Source organism: Panthera pardus, unplaced genomic scaffold (genome assembly GCF_024362965.1).
Source record: "Panthera pardus isolate Hobbes unplaced genomic scaffold, ASM2436296v1 HiC_scaffold_20, whole genome shotgun sequence".
NCBI classification, from domain to species: domain Eukaryota; kingdom Metazoa; phylum Chordata; class Mammalia; order Carnivora; family Felidae; genus Panthera; species Panthera pardus.
In genome coordinates this window covers 70,612,480-70,630,677 of record NW_026526766.1, presented here as the reverse complement: position 1 = coordinate 70,630,677, position 18,198 = coordinate 70,612,480, and the positions used below count along the sequence as shown (strand labels likewise).

General features: G+C 40.0%; 1 protein-coding gene across 2 annotated transcripts in view; it reads left to right on the top strand.

Annotated features, from left to right (window-relative positions):
* Positions 1-18,198, top strand: part of SVEP1 (sushi, von Willebrand factor type A, EGF and pentraxin domain containing 1) — a 201,326-nt gene that overhangs the window by 151,839 nt on the left and 31,289 nt on the right. For both annotated transcript variants that reach the window (XM_053908172.1, XM_019454226.2), the window contains exons 37-40: positions 4,548-5,220; positions 7,206-9,997; positions 11,941-12,166; positions 14,679-14,834. In XM_053908172.1, the coding sequence (XP_053764147.1) occupies positions 4,548-5,220; positions 7,206-9,997; positions 11,941-12,166; positions 14,679-14,834 (3,847 nt within the window). The remainder of the gene's footprint in view (positions 1-4,547; positions 5,221-7,205; positions 9,998-11,940; positions 12,167-14,678; positions 14,835-18,198) is intronic.

Here is an 18,198-nt window from a genome sequence, read left to right as displayed (position 1 = left end):
CGTTAGTGTTCTATAGTTTTCAGAGTACAGATATTTTACCTCTTTGGTTAGGATTATTCCTAGGTATCTTGTGGGTTTTGGTATGTTTGTAAATAGGATTAATTCCTTGATTTCTCTTTCTGCTGCTTCATTATTGATGTATAGAAATGCAACAGATTTCTGTACATTGATTTTGTATCCTGCAACTTTTAATGAATTCATGTATCAGTTCTAGCAATTTTTTGGTGAAGTTTTTGGCTTTTCTATATAGACTATCATGTCATTTGCAAACCGTGACTGTTTGACTTATGCCTTGCCAATTTGGTTGCCTTTTATTTCTTTGTATTGTCTGATTGCTGTGACTAGAACGTCCTGTAATATGTTAAATATCAGTGGTGAGAGTGGACATCCCTGCCTTGTTCCTGACTGTAGAGGAAAAGCTCTCGGTTTTTCCCCATTGAGGATGATATTAGCTGTAAGTTTTTCATATATGGCCTTTATTATGTTGAGGTATGCTCCCTGTAACCTTACTTTGTTGAAGGTTTTTGTCATGAATGGACATTGTACTTTGTCAAATGCTTTTTCTACATCTATTGAAAGGATCATATGGTTCTTATCCTTTCTTTTGTTAATGTGCTGTATCTTGTCGATTGGTTTGCAAATACTGAATCACCCTTGCCACCCAGGAATAAATCCCAAGTGATCCTGGAGAATGATTCTTTCAATGTATTGTTGGATTCAATGTGGTAGTTTTTTATTGAGAATTTTTACATCCATGTTCATCAGGGATGTTGTTGTGTGTTTCTCTTTCTTAGTGGAATTTTTCTTAGTGGAGTTTTTATTGGTGTCAGGGTAATGCTGGCCTCATAGCATGAATGTGGAAGTTTTCCCTCTTCTATATTTCAGAGTAGTTTGAGAATAGAATTAACTCTTGATAGAATGCATCTGTGAAGCCATCTGGTCCTGGACTTTTGTTCACTGGGAGATTTTTGACTCCTGATTTAGCTTCTTTACTGGTGATTGGTCTGTTCAAGTTTTCTATTTCTTCCTGTTTCAGTTTTGGTAGTTTATAAGTTTGTAGGATTTGTAGGATTGTAGTTTATCCATTTCTCCCAGGTTGTCAGATTTGTTGGCATATCGTTTCTCATAACATTCTCTTATAATTGTGTTTATGTGGTATTGGTTGTTATTTCTCCTCTCTCGTTTGTGAGTTTATTTGAGTCCTTTCTCTGTTTTCTTTTTGATAAGTCTGGCTAGAAGCTTACCAATTTTGTTGATTTTTTTTTTCACAGAATCAGCTCCTGGTTTCATTGATCTGTTCTATTGCTTTTTTAGTTTCTATATCATTTATCTCTGCTCTCATCTTTATTATTTCCTTTCTTCTACTGGTTTTAGGTTTTGTTTATTGTTCTTTTTCTAGTCCTTTTGGTGTATGTTTGGGTTGTTTATGCGAGATTTTTCTTGCTTTCTTGGGGTAGGCCTGTATTACTATAAACTTCCCTCTTAGTACCACTTTTGATGCATCCAAAGATTTTGAACTGATGTTTTTTCATTTCCTTTGGTTTTCCTATATTTTTTTTATTTCTTCTTTTATTTCCTGGTTCACCAATTCATTATTTAGTAGCATGTTATTTAACCTCTATGTATTTGTGGTCTTTCCAGATCTTTTTCTTGTGGTAGATTTCTATTTTTATGGTGTTGTGGTCAGAGAAGATGCATGACATGACTTCAGACTTTTTGAATTTATTGAGGCTTGTTTTGTGGCCTATATGTGACCTGTTCTGGAAAACGTTCCATGTGCACTCAAAAAGAATGTGTATTCTGTTGTTTTAGGATGGAATGTTCTGAATATATGTTAAATCCATCTGTTCCCGTGTGTCATTCAAAGCCATTATTTCCTTGTTGATTTTCTGTCTAGATCTGCCCATTGATGTAGGTGGAATGTTAAAGTCCTCTACTATTATTGTATTACTGTCAATTAGTTCCTTTATGTTTGTCATTAACTGTTTTATGTATTTGGGTGCTTTCATATTGGAGGCATAAATATTTACAGTTGTTAGATCTTCTTGTTGGATAGTCCTCTTTATTATGATAAAGTGCCCTTCTTCATCTATTGTTACAGGTTTTGGTTTAAAATCTAGTTTTTCTAATACAAGTGTTGCCACTCCAGCTTTCTTTTGATGCCTGTTTGCGTGATAAACAATAAATGTTTCTCCATCCCCTCACTTTCAATCTGCAGGTGTCTTTACGTCTAAAATGAGTCTCTTGTATGCTGCATATAGATGGGTCTTGTTTTTTAATCCATTCTTACACTCTGTGTCTCTTGATTGGAACATTTAATCCATTTGCATTCAGAATAATTATTAGAATGTATTTAATGCCATGTTATTATTTGTTGTTGTTTCTGGAGATTTTCTCTGTTCCTTTCTTGTCTTTGTCACTTTTGGTCTTTCCTTTCCACTCAAAGAGTTCTCTTCAATATTTCTTGCAGGGCTGGTTTAGTGGTCACGAACCCCTTTAGTTTTTGTTTGTCTGGGAAACGTTTCATCTCTCCTTCTGTTCTGAATGATACCCTTGCTAGATAGAGTATTGTTGGCTGCAGGTTTTCCCCATTCAGCACATTGATTATATCATGCCACTCCTTTCTGGCTTGCCAAGTTTCTGTTGAGAATCTCCAGCAAGCCTTGTGGTTCTTCCCTTGTAAGTGAGGGACATCTTTTGTCTTGCTGCTTTTCCAGATTTTCCAAATTTAATTATATGCATTGGTGTTGGCCTGCCTTTTGTTGATTTTGGTGGGAGTTCTCTGTGCCTCCTAGATCTGGATATCTGCTTCCTTCCCCAGATTAGGGAGGTGTTCAGCTATTATTTCCTGAAATAAATTTTCCGTCCCCTTTTCTCTCTTCTTCTTCTTCTGGGACTCTTATGAATGTTATTACATTTGATGGATTCACTGAGTTCCCCGAGTCTATTCTCATGTTCTATAATTCTTTCCCTCTTTTGTTCAGCTTCCTTATTTTCCATTATTTTATCTTCTAGATCACTTATTTGTACCTCTGCTTCTTCCAGCCTTGCGTTCACTACATCCTGTCTATTTCCAATCTCAGTTACTGCATTTTTCATTTCTGACTGCTTATTTTTTAGTTCCTTAATCTCTGTGGAGGGCCTCCCTAAAGTCTTCCATTCTTTTCTCAATCCCAGCAAGTATCCTTATGATTGTCGCTTTAAATTCTCCATCAGGCACATTGCTTATATCTGTTTCAATAAGATCTCTCTGGCCATGACCTTATTACGTTGTTTCCTTTGGGATGAATTCCTCTGTCCTGGCATTTTGTCTGGCTCTGTCTTCTTCTCTGTGTTGGAAAAACCTGTTACGTTTCCTGCTTCTGAGAGGAACAGCTTTGTGAAGAAGAGGTCATATGGTGTCCAGGGCCTGGGGCTTCCGGGGGTGTCTGGTGTGTGCTGAGTATACTCTGCTGCTATGTTTTAGCTGCTCTGTCCTTTAGGCCAGTCATCTGCTGAGACTCTCCTTGCCTGCTGTGGGCAGTGTTTGGTCCTTGGCCAGAGTATAGTGAGCCTTAAGTAGATGTGCTGTGCTCTGCTTTTTCTGTAAGACCTGATGCTACCTCCACTAGAGCTGAAGCCTTGCAGAACTTTCTGGTCAGAAGACATGATGTGGGCAGGGGTTTGTGCTGGTCTGAAAGGGAAAGGAGCCCGCTGCATCGGTGCTGGGGCAGACTTGCCCAAGAAGGGTGGTAGCAGCAGAGCTCAGGGCTGTGGGACCTGGTGTAAGAAGGTCAGGCAGCCAGCGTCGGTGCTGTGCTGTTTACTGCTAGTGGCTCTGCATTCATGCTGTGGGGCAAGGGGGAGAAATGCCGGCTGTTTTGTCCCTGCAGAGGTAACTCTGTGAATGCCACCTCCCACGGATGCTGTCCAAGAAGAGCAAACAGTCTCCTCGTGTGGCTTAGGTGTTCTTCAGATCGCGCCATCTGCCCCTGGGCCGCTTGCCTGCCTTCTCTCCAGGAGCAGGGCAGCGTCCTCAGGTCTCTACACCAGCCACGCCTGCTGATCTTTAAAACTCCAGTCTTCAAGCCCTGCTGGTTGCAAAAACTCACGAAAATCAGCCCCTCTCATTTTCCCAGCCAATCGCTTTGGGGAAGCACTCTCTGTGTGCATTTCCCTGAGGGCTTTCTCTGTCGCCTTTGTCCGCCACCAGGGCTTTTTCCCCTCTGCAGCACCTGTGATCCATTTCTCCCCCAAACCGTCTCTGCACTTTCTTGATGTGGCCTCTTCTCACCCTCTAGTTGTGCAGTTTGTTCTGTCCGTCCTCAGGCCGATTTCTTGGTTATTCAGAATGATTTGATAGCTGTCTAGTTGTGTTTGAGGGACGAGATGAGCCTAGGGTCCCCCTACTATGCCTCCATCTTAGCAAATACTATTTTAAAGAATAACAAATGAAAGCAAAATCATTGTTGGAACGATAAAAAAATAAAAACAGAATATACAAAGATGCAAATACCTTTTCTCAAATACTATGCTTAGTTATTGTTCCCTTCCTCCCAATCTCATAGCTATACCCTCGCTGGTCCTGACACCATTGAATGCCTGGCCAATGGCAAGTGGAATGGAAGTAACCAGCAGTGTTTGGCTGTCTCCTGCGATGAGCCCCCCAATGTGGAACACGCCTCTCCAGAGACTGCCCATCGGTTATTTGGAGACATTGCATTCTACTATTGCTCAGATGGTTACAGCCTGGCAGACAATTCCCAGCTCCTTTGCAATGCCCAGGGCAAGTGGGTTCCCCCAGAAGGTCAGGCCATGCCCCGTTGTATAGCTCATTTCTGTGAAAAACCTCCATCTGTTTCCTATAGCATCTTGGAATCTGTGAGCAAAGCAAAATTTGCAGCAGGGTCAGTTGTGAGCTTTAAATGCACAGAAGGTTTTGTACTGAACACCTCAGCAAAGATTGAATGTTTGAGAGGCGGGCAGTGGAGCCCTTCCCCCATGTCCATCCGGTGCATCCCCGTGCGGTGTGGAGAGCCACCAAGCATCCTGAATGGCTATGCAAGTGGATCAAACTACAGTTTTGGAGCCATTGTGGCTTACAGCTGCAACAGAGGGTTCTACATCAAAGGGGAGAAGAAGAGCACCTGTGAAGCCACAGGACAGTGGAGTAGCCCCACACCCACATGCCACCCTGTGTCTTGCAGTGAACCACCTAAGGTTGAGAATGGCTTTCTGGAGGTAAGAGACTGATGAGTGAGTAGTTCGTGGCTTTTGTCACTGACAGCTAGTCCACTGCACCTAACCGGGGATTCGGAAGCAGGGCATTGAGCAAATTAACTGTTGAAAAACAGAAGTGGCTAACCCTACAGGTAGTGAGTATTGGCAAGAAGTTGATAGAGGTTAGGAATCCTTTTAATGTAGAGTTTCTACCTTCTGCTGGCGTAGAGACATTTGAAGTGCTTTGTAGCAACACCTTGGTCCTAACTATGAAGTTAGAGTAAACCAATTTTAATACAATATTGTTTTGCTTTGTAGAAGAAGTTATTCCAAGATGGATGTAGATTTTGTAGAAAACAAGGTCTAATGGAACCTGTAGACATCTGGTATCATTTCTAATTTTTAAACAGCAGATGGCGTGAACCACCCGTTCACTATAATGCAGCTTCTGCAAGTTTCTTTCAGTGGACCCAACGGTAGATTCACCAGGACAAAGAGCTCTCTCAGATCCACACATATCTTCCTTTCATATTAATATGTGCCTTCTCATGAAGTCCATCAAGAAAATGGTAATAAGAGGCACCTGGGTGGCTCAGTCAGTTGAGCGTCCGACTCTTGGTCTCAGGTCTTGATCTCCTGGTAATTAATTCAAGCCCCATGTTGAGCTCTGCACTGGGCATGAAGCCTACTTAAACAAAAAAGAAAACAGTAATGAGGATCTATTTCCCCAAATCAAGGGCCATTTTAAAGAGACAATATTCTAATTAAACACTATGTAAAAACCCACACATACATAATACCTTTTCTCCTTTATATTCTAAAACAACAGTAACAACCTTCTGTTTGACACCTTTGCTCAGCTGTATTAGCATTCCATTGGAAGAGGGTGTATATAAGATAAGGGAGCTTTCTTCATCTGTTTCTTTGACAAATATCTCTGGAGCTCCTACTAGGTGCCAGGTAAGCATCGGAAAGCTGATATTTAACAACACAGCTTAGGCCTCTGATGGTATGGTGCTTATGTGCATGGGGGTGGGTGCCCAAGAAATAAATCCACAAAACAAATAATTACGTCCACTAGAATGAGAAATTCACTATAGTGTGGAAGCTAGACATTACCATGATAATCCTTTTAAAGCTTTCATAACTAATTCGTCTTTCGTACTGCCTGACAACGATCTGTTATTGGGGTACCTGGGTGGCTCAGTCAGTGAAGTGTCTGACTTTTGATCTGAGCTCAAGTCTCGATCTCAGGATTATGAGTTCAACCCTGTACTGGGCTCCACACTGGGTGTGAAGCCTACTTAAACATTTTTTAAGAAAGGAAGGAAGGAAGGAAGGAAGGAAGGAAGGAAGGAAGGAAGGAAGGGAAAGAAAAGGACTTGCTCTTATATTAAGCACTTATTTATTTAAATGTTGAGATCATGAGTATTAACTTTCTGTTTAAAAGATGAAGTATTACTTTTTTATTTCCCAGCCTCAGAGCAGCAATTTTTTTGAGGTATGTTAAGAATGAACACAAAAAACTCTGATGGTACTGTTAGAAATATATCCACGAAACATATTTTGTTTGCTTCTTTTTTAACAACATTAACAAATAGAGGTATGTTTGTATGTGTATGTTTCCTTTTCTGTGATTAAAGCAACACACTCCAGCATTGCTTTGGTGAGCAAGATTTTTTTGAACTAAGTAATTTATAATTTTTGGTAGTCCTCCATCAAATCATCAATTTTAAACGGTTGGTCTTTTACCAATTATGGGCTCAACCCTATGGTAAAAATTTCTGCAGTAGAGATTACCTAATTTGACCTATCCTTTTCGCTTATTAAAAATAGAGTGGACCTATTGAAAAAAAAAACAGAAGTCTATATTTACTTATGCCTTAATGGATTCATTTTAACATAGGTATTTTTAGTTTAATTTTTAAATTATTATTCACAGTATTTAGTCAACCATATGATTTGTTATGCACACTGTGCTTAATTGTTTTCTCCCTGTTATACAGCATGCAACTGGCAGGATCTTTGAGAGTGAAGCAAGATACCGGTGTAATCCAGGCTACAAAGCAGTTGGAAGTCCTGTATTTGTTTGCCAAGCCAATCGCCACTGGTACAGTGAATCCCCTCTGTCATGCATCCCCCTCAACTGTGGAAAACCTCCCCCAATCCAGAATGGCTACATGAAAGGAGAAATTTTTGAAGTAGGGTCCAAGGTTCAGTTTTTCTGTAATGAGGGTTATGAGCTCATTGGTGATCATTCTTGGACATGCCTGAAATCTGGCAAATGGAATAAGAAGCCAAACCAGAAGTGTGTGCCTTCCAGGTGCCCAGAGCCACCCCTCTTGGAAAACCAGCTCGTCCTGAAGGAATTAGCTAGTGAAGTAGGAATGGTGACATTTTCTTGTAAAGAAGGACATGCCCTTCAGGGCCCCCCTGTCCTGAAATGCTTGCTATCACAACAATGGAATGATTCTTTTCCTGTTTGCAAGATGGTTCTTTGCCTCCCACCTCCCCTAATTCCCTTTGGTGTCCCCGCTCCCTCTTCCAGTCTTCATTTTGGAAGTACTGTCGAGTATTCTTGCGTGGATGGATTTTTCCTAAGAGGGAATCCTACCACCTCCTGCCAAGCTGATGGTACCTGGAGTTCCCCACTGCCAGAATGTGTCCCAGTGGAATGTCCCCAACCTGAGGAAATTCTCAATGGCATCATCGATGTGCAAGGTCTTGCCTATCTCAGCACAGCTCTCTATACCTGCAAGCCAGGCTATGAGTTGGTGGGAAATACTACCACCCTTTGTGGAGAAAATGGTCACTGGCTCGGAGGAAAACCCACCTGTAAACCCATTGAGTGCCCAAAACCCAAGGAGATTTTGAATGGCAAATTCTCTTATACAGACCTACACTATGGGCAAAGCGTTATATATTCTTGTGACCGAGGCTTCAGGCTTCAAGGTCCCAAAGCCTTGACTTGTTTAGAGACAGGTGATTGGGATGTGGATGTCCCATCATGCAGTGCGATCCACTGTAACCCCCCACAAGCCATTGAAAATGGTTTTGTAGAGGGTGCAGATTATAGCTTCGGTGCCATGATCATCTACAGCTGCTTTCCTGGGTTCCATGTAGCTGGTCATGCCATGCAGACCTGTGAAGAGTCAGGATGGTCAGGCTCTATACCAACGTGTGTAACCATAGACTGTGGTCTCCCTCCTCATATTGATTTTGGAGACTGTACTAAGGTCAAAGGTGGTCAAGGATATTTTGACCAAGAAGAGGACTTGATGGAAGTTCCATATCGGACTCCTCTCCCTCCTCATCACCTGGGAGCAGTGACTAAATCCTGGGAAAACACAAAGGGATCTCCTACTACACATTTAGCACACTTTCCACATGGCACCATGGTTTCATACACCTGTAATCCAGGATATGAACTTTTGGGGAACCCTATACTGATCTGCCAGGAAGATGGAACGTGGAATGGCAGTGCACCTTCCTGTATTTCAGTTGAATGTGACTTGCCTGTTGCTCCTGAAAATGGCTTTTTGCATTTTACAGAGACTACCATGGGCAGTGCTATACAGTATAGCTGCAAACCTGGGCACATTCTGGTGGGCTCTGACATAAGACTTTGTCTACAGAATAGAGAGTGGAGTGGTGCTTCCCCAACCTGTGAGGCCATTTCATGCAAAAAACCAAATCCAGTTATGAATGGCTCTGTCAAAGGAAGCAACTACACCTACCTGAGTGTGGTGTTCTATGAGTGTAATCCTGGGTATGTGTTGAATGGCAACGAGAGGAGAACATGCCAACAAAATAAAAATTGGGATGGGAATGAGCCGATCTGCATCCCTGTGGACTGTGGTTCACCTCCGGTTTCAGCCAACGGCCAGGTGAAAGGAGATGAATATACATTTCAAAAAGAGGTTGAGTACACTTGCAATGTAGGGTTCTTACTCGAGGGTGCCAGGAGTCGTGTTTGTCTTGCCGATGGAAATTGGAGTGGAACCACTCCCCTCTGTGTGCCTGTCAGGTGTGCTACCCCACCGCAGTTGACAAATGGAGTGATGGATGGCTTGGACTATGGCTTTGGGAAGGAAGTGGTGTTCCACTGTCAGGAGGGCTACGTGTTGCATGGTGCTCCAAGACTCACCTGTCAGTCAGATGGCAACTGGGATACAGAGTTTCCTTTCTGTAAGCCAGTCAACTGTGGCCCTCCTGAAGATCTTCCCCATGGCTTTTCTAATGGCTTCTCCTTTTATCACGGGGGGCATATACAGTATCAGTGCTTTCCTGGTTATAAGCTCCATGGCAGTCCTTCAAGAAGGTGCCTTTCCAACGGCTCCTGGAGCGGCAGCCCACCTTCCTGCCTGCCTTGCAGGTGTTCCACACCAGTAATTCAAAATGGAGCTGTCAACGGGACAGATTTTGGCTGTGGAAAGGCAACCCAGATTCAGTGCTTCAAAGGCTTCAAGCTCCATGGAGCTTCTGAAATCACCTGTGAAGCCAATGGCCAGTGGAGCTCTGTCTTCCCACACTGTGAACACGCTTCTTGTGGTTCTCCCCCAACGATACCAAATGCATTCATCAGTGAGAGCGGCTCTTTGGAGGAAAATGCGATAACTTACAACTGCAGATCCGGGTATGTCATCCAAGGGAGTTCAGATCTGATTTGTACCGAGAAGGGGACATGGAGCCAGCCTTATCCAGTCTGTGAGCCCCTGTCCTGTGGACCCCCCCCATCTGTCGCCAATGCCATAGCAACTGGAGAGTCACACACCTATGAAAGTAAAGTGAGACTCAGGTAAGACCGTGGCTCTAGAATCTCCAAAGGGTGCAGGCTGGAGGGCGGTAAAATAAAAAGCACTCGGTCAAAAATTTAGCAAATTGGGAAAATACCACCTCTGGACTGCTCTCCCAAAGCTGAAGTTTTTAACCCCTTGGCCTTATTCTATTCATAATTATGTAGAAGTCCATTGTCTATAAAAACTAAACTCCATTTTCAGATTGTAGTTCCTAATACAAGTATCATGATTATCATATTCTGTTGATCTTCATGAAACAGTAAGATTCTCTAGCTAGCTTTCCTATCTCTTAAGTCACAAGGCTCTTTTTTCTTTTAAACATCATGCTGGTAAATTTCTTTATGATACCACTTTATGGTTATATCCATACATGCAAATATTGGACATATTAGGCAAAAGCTGAAGAATTCAGGTCAAAAAGCATATACCTTCACTGATCAATATAAATAGGGAGATATCGTAAGGAGCCTTCCAGACTTCACAATTTGAACAAACTAAGCATTTAATGCACAAATAGTGAGTTTTTCTGTAAAGTTCCCTATCTACAATGCATTCTTAAAAAGAAATGAGAGAATACAGAATAAATCTATAAATTATTTTTTTATTGGAATGAATGTCCCTCAATATATCAACCCTCTAAATCAACTTAGATTTGACTCACTTCTGTGAAGGAGTTATGGCTTATCTTTCACATATTGGCTTCTTAGATGTTAATAATTCAGTAACTGTTCTTGTGGGCATTTTAGCCTTCCTTCTCTCCTTCCTTTTCTCCTAATTGCGGTAAGAATAAACCCACAGGAGGATCCTCAATGACAAGAAAGCCAAAGAGTAGTATATCATGCACCAAGAGGAAAAACAACAATTATCCCTTGCTTTTGAAATATATTTTCAGCTTTCTCTTTGGATGTTGATGTGTGAGATACCTTGAGAAATCCCGATATCACCTCTTTCTCAAGACCTCCCTTGTTTGTTCTTCCTTGCTGTGTGTTGATGATGTTTCAGATCTTGTAGTAAACAGATTACAAGTTTGCAAAAGTGAGTCCTATCCAGCTTGGTGATTTGTGAAATTAAAAAAATATATATGTCCACCTAGTCAATGTTCATTAAATGGTTCAACTTAAGCGGCAGCGTAGTACGGCAGTGAAAGCATGGACCCTGGAACCGGACTCTGGAACCAGACTCCGTAGGCAGGAATCTCAGCTCTGTCACTTCCTGGGGTATCTCTGGTGTCAGTCACATCATCTGCCAAATGGGAATAAAGATAATAATCATACCTACCCATAGGGTTGACATTAAAATTAAATCAATTAATATTTGTAGAGCACTTAGAACAGTGACTGGAATTTAATAAGTGCTATGTGAACATTCGCTGAATAAATAAATGCAAATTCTAAAAATCAGAGTATTTTAGAGCCAATTTGATTTGAGTTTGAATACCAAACTCATGGTTTGTTACATAACAGTATCTGCCTTTCAGGATTAAAAGAAATGCCCTCTATCAAGGACTTAGAACAGTGCTTGTCACAAATAGATACCCAATAAATATTAATTATGTCATATTCTTGTTAATATCTGAGTCTATTTTGGACTTTGTCTAGAATTTTTAGAACTGTTAACTATTTTCAGAATAAAAGTGAATTCAGTGTTAATATTACCTGCAAGAAAGGTAAATAATGTCAACAACATTTAAATCAACTGTAGGCTTGGTTAATCCTTGGCGTGGACAACTGAGGACTGATCTGATTGTCCTCGTTATGTTGTTTTTTTGTTTTGTTTTGTTTTGTTTTTTGCATGGCAGCGCCATTCCCTTGAGCTTTGAATCAGTTTTAATATGTCACATAAAATCTCCACTGAGTGTTGGAAACATCATCTTAAATCCAAGAATAAGTCACCAGCTGTATTGTACTCTCTTTAAGACACTCATTTGGCTTTTCCATTCCAGATGTCTAGAAGGTTACGTGATGGATACAACTGTAGACACATTCACCTGTCAGAAAGACGGTCATTGGTTTCCTGAGACAATCTCCTGCAGTCCTAAAAAATGTCCTCTGCCAGCAAATATAACACGTATACGTGTTCACGGGGATGATTTCAGTGTGAATAAGCAAGTTTCTGTGTCCTGTGAAGAAGGGTATATCTATGAGGGAGTTAACATATCAACATGTCAGGTAAGATTCACTGCCTTAGAACATGCATTTGTAACTCATTTACATATATTAAATGTGTGTGTGTCCACACAAGCAGTATTTTGCAGCCCTGAAAAAAAAAATGTCTCAAGTTTCCAATTGTGTCAAGAATTTGAGAAGTTTTTTTGGTAGAAATATAAAGCATCTTTCTTTTCAATATTCCCATTTTTAAACTAAGAAAATGCCAAGAGTAGATAAAAAGTGCCAAAGTTAGATAAAGCGTTCAAATATCTATAACAAAATATTCATGAAAAATTAACCATAAGTCAGGTGGCTCATACATAAATCCTGTAAAGAGTGTCTTTGTGTGGGAACTGAGCCCTGATTGAGAGCAAATGTCTCTAGTTTTAGTAGAAAAAACAAAAGTCGCAGAAACAATAGAGTCAAATGCTGTCTCTGCTACCTACTACTTGTATGACTTTAAGAAAGTTACCTAAAATGCCTAAGCTTCAAGTTCCTTATTTGAAAAAAAAATGTGTATAACAGTGTGTGTCTTGTATGATTAGAACAAAAAACTAGAGAATTAATGGGGGAAAGGGCCTAGATCAACACCATAGATAGAAGATATTCCTAGCACATCCCCTTCTCCTAGCTTCCATAAGATGAGCCAGAGAAAGAAAAATAAAATGAGTTATTGATATATTCTTCTGTTTCTGGAGTTGGGAGAGGGAGGAGTTGAAGGTGGGGAGCAGGCTGCATGGTCTAGAAATAAGTTTTACCTTAAACATTCCTTTGAACTGCATCTCAGTATTTATAGGCTCTGTGGCCTTATGTTCCCCCAACTTGTTTTATTTGTAAATCAGTAATTGCAAGGATTTAATTAATGCTAATAAAGCATCTAGTACATGCCTGACACTTAGTAGGGACTCAAGAACTATTTCATTCTCCTCCCAGTTTTCCATTTATAAGTCATGCATACTCAGTGATTGGTTTCTGCCAAACCTAAAAACAGGAACATCACAGGAAGCAAGCCAGATGACTGGCGGGGGTACCACGCTGTCAAAATTGGTATCGTTTCCAGATTATCCCTTTTAGACTTAGAACTGAAGCAGTTTGAGGGGAAGCTTTTTCAAAGACCCTGAACTGTTTGAAGTAAGCTAATGGGAAATTCGTCCCACCACGTTTAAGGGAATAATTCAATGTTCTCCCAGAGCTTCTCCAGGTTGGGTGTATGAACAATCGAGTGCCCCTCCATGTGCCCCGTGGGACCCCAAACACTGGTGACTATGCTCTTTTTTTCTGAATCAGTAATTTATTTTTGACAACCCTCCTCACTTTCTCTACACAAGGTATGACCCCTAACCCTCACACAACTGAGTTTTGGGTTTGAATTTTCGTCCGAAAGGTAGAATAGACCCTTTATAAGTGTTTAGATGCACAAATTGTGTAACGCTATGTTCAGTGCCTAGAAATATTTTATCTTGATAGAGCAAAATGATTCTGTCCTTCATAGAATAAATGGATGAGAAGATCACTATGAAGTTTGAAACATGAGTACAGGAGGTCCAGCCTTTCCTGAAATGATGACCTATTACAGAATTACAAAGGTCCTATCAGTGTGGTATTGGTGTAGACTCAGCAGAAAGGAAAATGAGTGGAACGGAAGAAATAAATCCAAGTACATCTTGATAAAGGAGTCACCACAAGTCCATGGAGAAAGGAATCATTAGTAAACAAATTACTCTGATATAATGAAGTAACCAGTGGGGGGGGGGATTAAAATATGCCAAAACAGGTTTCAGATGTATCAAAAGAAAACAGTACTGTGTAGTTTTTAAAAGTTAATAGTAATACCCAGAACAATTTATGCAAAAAGGTATCTTTATTGAAGCACCATTCATAGTATTGAAAAATTAGATACAACTAACACTTCCGACACTAAGGGAATGGTTAACTATGAGGCAGACATACGTATAAAATTAATTCTGCCTCATACATAGAATAAAGGGTTTAGCCTGAAGTCCTGTTATTGACTGTTAATGAGCTCATGCACTGTTTCCTCAAGGAAAAGAGAAGAATATTAGCAAGAGAATAACAGTCTTTAAGGGAAACATCTGTGTATGCCTCACTTCACTTAAATAGAAGGTTGAAAAATGTTCACTCTGACCATGGCAGTGGGAAATAAAGTGAAAAGTGATGATAGATTGGTATCAGGATATAAGGATGCCCTGGAATATTTGTATCAACCATCCAGTCCTCATGCATCATAATGAAAACAAACTTCTTGGCGTTCTTGATATTTTAATGGTTTCTATTAGGAAGAAAATGCTTGTTTTATGTGTTTGAGAAATGTCTAAAATTGTTCAGTGATAACTAACAAGGGCATCTAATAACTAATGTGTGTTTTCTAAGGCCACAGACTATACGTATCAGAAGTAGAACCAAATTCTGGGATCATCATTTTAGGGATTATTCTGCTCTGCCAATATTTGCAAACTTCATTCATACGTATTAACTCTTAAGTGTAACTTCTAATCTGTCATTTGTCATTTAGCTTGATGGCACCTGGGAGCCACCGTTTTCTGATGAATCCTGCAGTCCAGTTTCTTGTGGGAAACCTGAAAGTCCAGAACATGGGTTCGTGTTTGGCAGTAAATTTACTTTTGAAAGCACAGTTATTTATCATTGTGAACCTGGCTATGAATTAGAGGTAAGTGAACAAACTGTTTAACTAGAATCAATTTGTTTTTTGAGTATTCTGGGAACATTTTTAGTATAATACCAATTTGTTTCACTGGTTCTGGTCCTAAAAGATTTTTTTATACTTTGTTACCTTACATCCTAACACTTTCCAAGAAATATTTGAAGTGACTTATAATTGGGGAGTCTGAGTGGCTCATTTAAGCGTCCAGCTTCGGCTCAGGTCCTGATCTCCCAGTCCACAGGTTCAAGTCCCACGCTGGACCCTGTGCTGACAGCCCAGAGCCAGGAGCCTGCTTCAGATTCTGTGACTCCCTCTCTCTGCCCCTCCCCTGCTTGCACTCTGTCTCTCTTTCTCTCTCTCTCAAAAATAAATAAACATTAAAAAAAAAAGTTGGGGGGCGGAGCCTGAGTGGCTCAGTCGGTTAAGCGTCCAACTTCACCTCAGGTCATGATCTCACGGTCCCTGAGTTCAAGCCCCACGTCAGGCCTGTGCTGACAGCCCAGAGCCTAGAGGCTGCTTTGGATTCTGTGTCTCCCTCTCTCTCTGCCCCTCCTCCGCTCACACTCTCTCTCTCAAAAATAAACGTTAAAATCATTTTTTTTTTATTTTCTTAAATGACTTATAATTTTAAAAAAACAAAGTAAGTCTCAAATTACAAAAGAATCAGAGCCATGAAAAGGAAGAGGAAACTAGTATACCAGCCACAAGACTTTTATTGTTACTTTAGTTGGCCATTTAAACTTGTGTTTTGGCCTCTTGTTAAATCCTACTGTGTAACAGGCCAGGCCATCTGTCACTGTGGGGAGGTAACCATAGGGACTGACGTACGCAAACTAGGATTTCCTCAAGCAATGGGTTTAAATACTTTGGAGAGTTCTTGGTAGAGATCCTAGGTTGCCACCTGGCAGGTGTGGCCTGAAAATCCTCAGAGCAGTTCTAGCTGAATACCAAGTTAGTCGCAAGACCACTCCTGGTTTGTAACATTAAAACCCCATCAGCAGCATCTCTGTCTTCCTATTTACTTTGGTGGGAAACCTGCATTTTTTTTTAAAGTTTTTATTTTAATCACCCAGTGATCATCATGGCAAGTGCACTCCTAATCCTCATCACCTGTTTCACCTGTTCCCCCCACCTCCCTCCCTCCTGGTCACCATCAGTTTGTTCTCTATAGCTAAGTGTCTGTTTCTTGCTTTGTCTCTCTCTTTTTATCCCCCTTTGTTCATTTTTTTTGTTTCTTAAATTCCACATATGAGTGAAATCATATGATATTTGTCTTTCTCTGACTGACTTATTTCGCTTAGCATTATACTCCCTAGATCCATCCATGTCATTGCAAATGGCAAGATTTCAGCCTTTTTATGGCTAATATTCCATTCCGTTCCATTCCGCAAACTCACCAATACCTGCTGTTTCTTGTGTTTTTGATTTTAGCCATTCTGACAGGTGTGAGGTGATATCTCATTGTAGTTTTGATTTGCATTTCCCTGATGATGAGGGATGTTAAGCATTTTTTCATGTATCTGTTGGCCATTTGTATGTCTTCTGTGGAGAAATGTCTGTTCATGTCTTCTGCCCATTTTTAATTGGGTTATTTGTTTTGGATGTGTTGAGTTATATAAGTACTTTATATATTTTGGATACTAACCCTATATCGAATATGTCATTTGCAAACATCTTCTCCCATTCCATAGGTTGCCCTTTAGTTTTGTTGATTATTTCCTTCACTATGCAGAAGCTTTTCTTTTTTTAAGATTTATTATCTTTAAGTAATCTCTACATACAATGTGGGGCTTGAACTCACAACCCCAAGATCAAGAGTTGCATGCTCCACCAACTGAGCCAGCCAGGCACCCCTGTAGAAGATTTTTATTTTGATGTAGTCCCAATAGTTTATTTTTGCTTTTGTTTCTCTTGCCTGAGGAGACCTATCTAGAAAAATGTTGCTATGACTGATATCATAGAGACTACTGCTTATGTTTTCCTCTAGGAATTTATGGTTCAAGTCTCACATTTAGATCTTTAATCCATTTTAAATGTATTTTTGTGTATGGTGCAAGAAAGTGGTCTAATTTCATTTTTTGGCATGTTGCCATCCAGTTTTTCCAACACCATTTGTGGAAGAGGCTGCCTTTTTTCCACTGGATATTCTTTCCTGCCTTATCAAAGAGTAGTTGACCATAAATTGTTGGTTTATTTCTGCATTTTGTTCTGTTTCATTGATCTGTGTGTCTTTTTTTGTGTGCCAGTACCATACTGTTTTGATGATTACAGTTTTGTTATGTGACTTAAGTCTGGAATTGTGAGGTCTCCAGCTGTGCTTTTTTTTTTTCAAGATTGCTTTGGCGATTCAGGGTCTTTTATGGTTCCATACAAATGTTAGGATTATTTGTTCCAGTTATGTGAAAAATGCTGTTGGTATTTTGATGGGGATTTCATTAAAGGTGTAAATTGCTTTGGGTATTATAGACATTTTAACGATATTATTTCTTCCAATCCACGACCATGGGATGTTTTTCCATTTCTTTCTGTCATCTTCAATTTCTTTCATCAGTGTTTTATAGTTTTCAGAGTACAGGTCTTTCACCTCTTTGGTTAGTTTTATTCTAAGTATCTTATTATTTTGGGTGCAGTTATAAATGGGATTGTTTTCTGAATTTCTCTTTCTGTTGCTTCATTATTGGTGTATAGAAATGCAACAGATTTCTGTGGATTGATTTTGAATCCTGTGATTTTACTGAATTTGTTTATCAGTTCTAGAAGTTTTTTGGTGGAGTCTTGGGTTTTCTATATAGAGTATCATGTCTTCTTCAAACAGTGGAAGTTTGACTTCTTCCTTACCAGTTTGGATGCCTTTTATTTCTTCTTTTTGTCTGATTGCTGTAGCTAGGACTTCCAGTACTATGTTGAATAAAAGTGGTAAGAGTGGACATCTTTGTCTTTTTCCTGACCTTAGGAGAAAAGCTCTCATGTTTTCCCCATTGAGGATGATGTTAGCTGTGGGTTTTTCATATATGGCTTTTATTATGTTGAGATATGCTCCCTCTAAACCTACTTTGTTGAGGGTTTTTTTTTTTTATTGTGAATGGATGTTGTACTTTGTCAAATGCTTTCTCTGTATCTATTGAAAAGATCGTATGGTTCTTATCCTTTCTCTTACTGATACAATGTATCATGTTGATTGATTTGTGAATATTGAATCATCCTTGCAACCAAGGAATAAATCCCAATTCATCGTGGTGAATGATTTTTTAACATGTTGTTGCATTTGATTTGCTAGTACTTTGTTGAGAATACTTGCATCTATGTTCATCAAAGATACTGGCCTATAGTTCTCTTTTTTTGTGATGTCTTTATCTGGTTTTGGTATCAG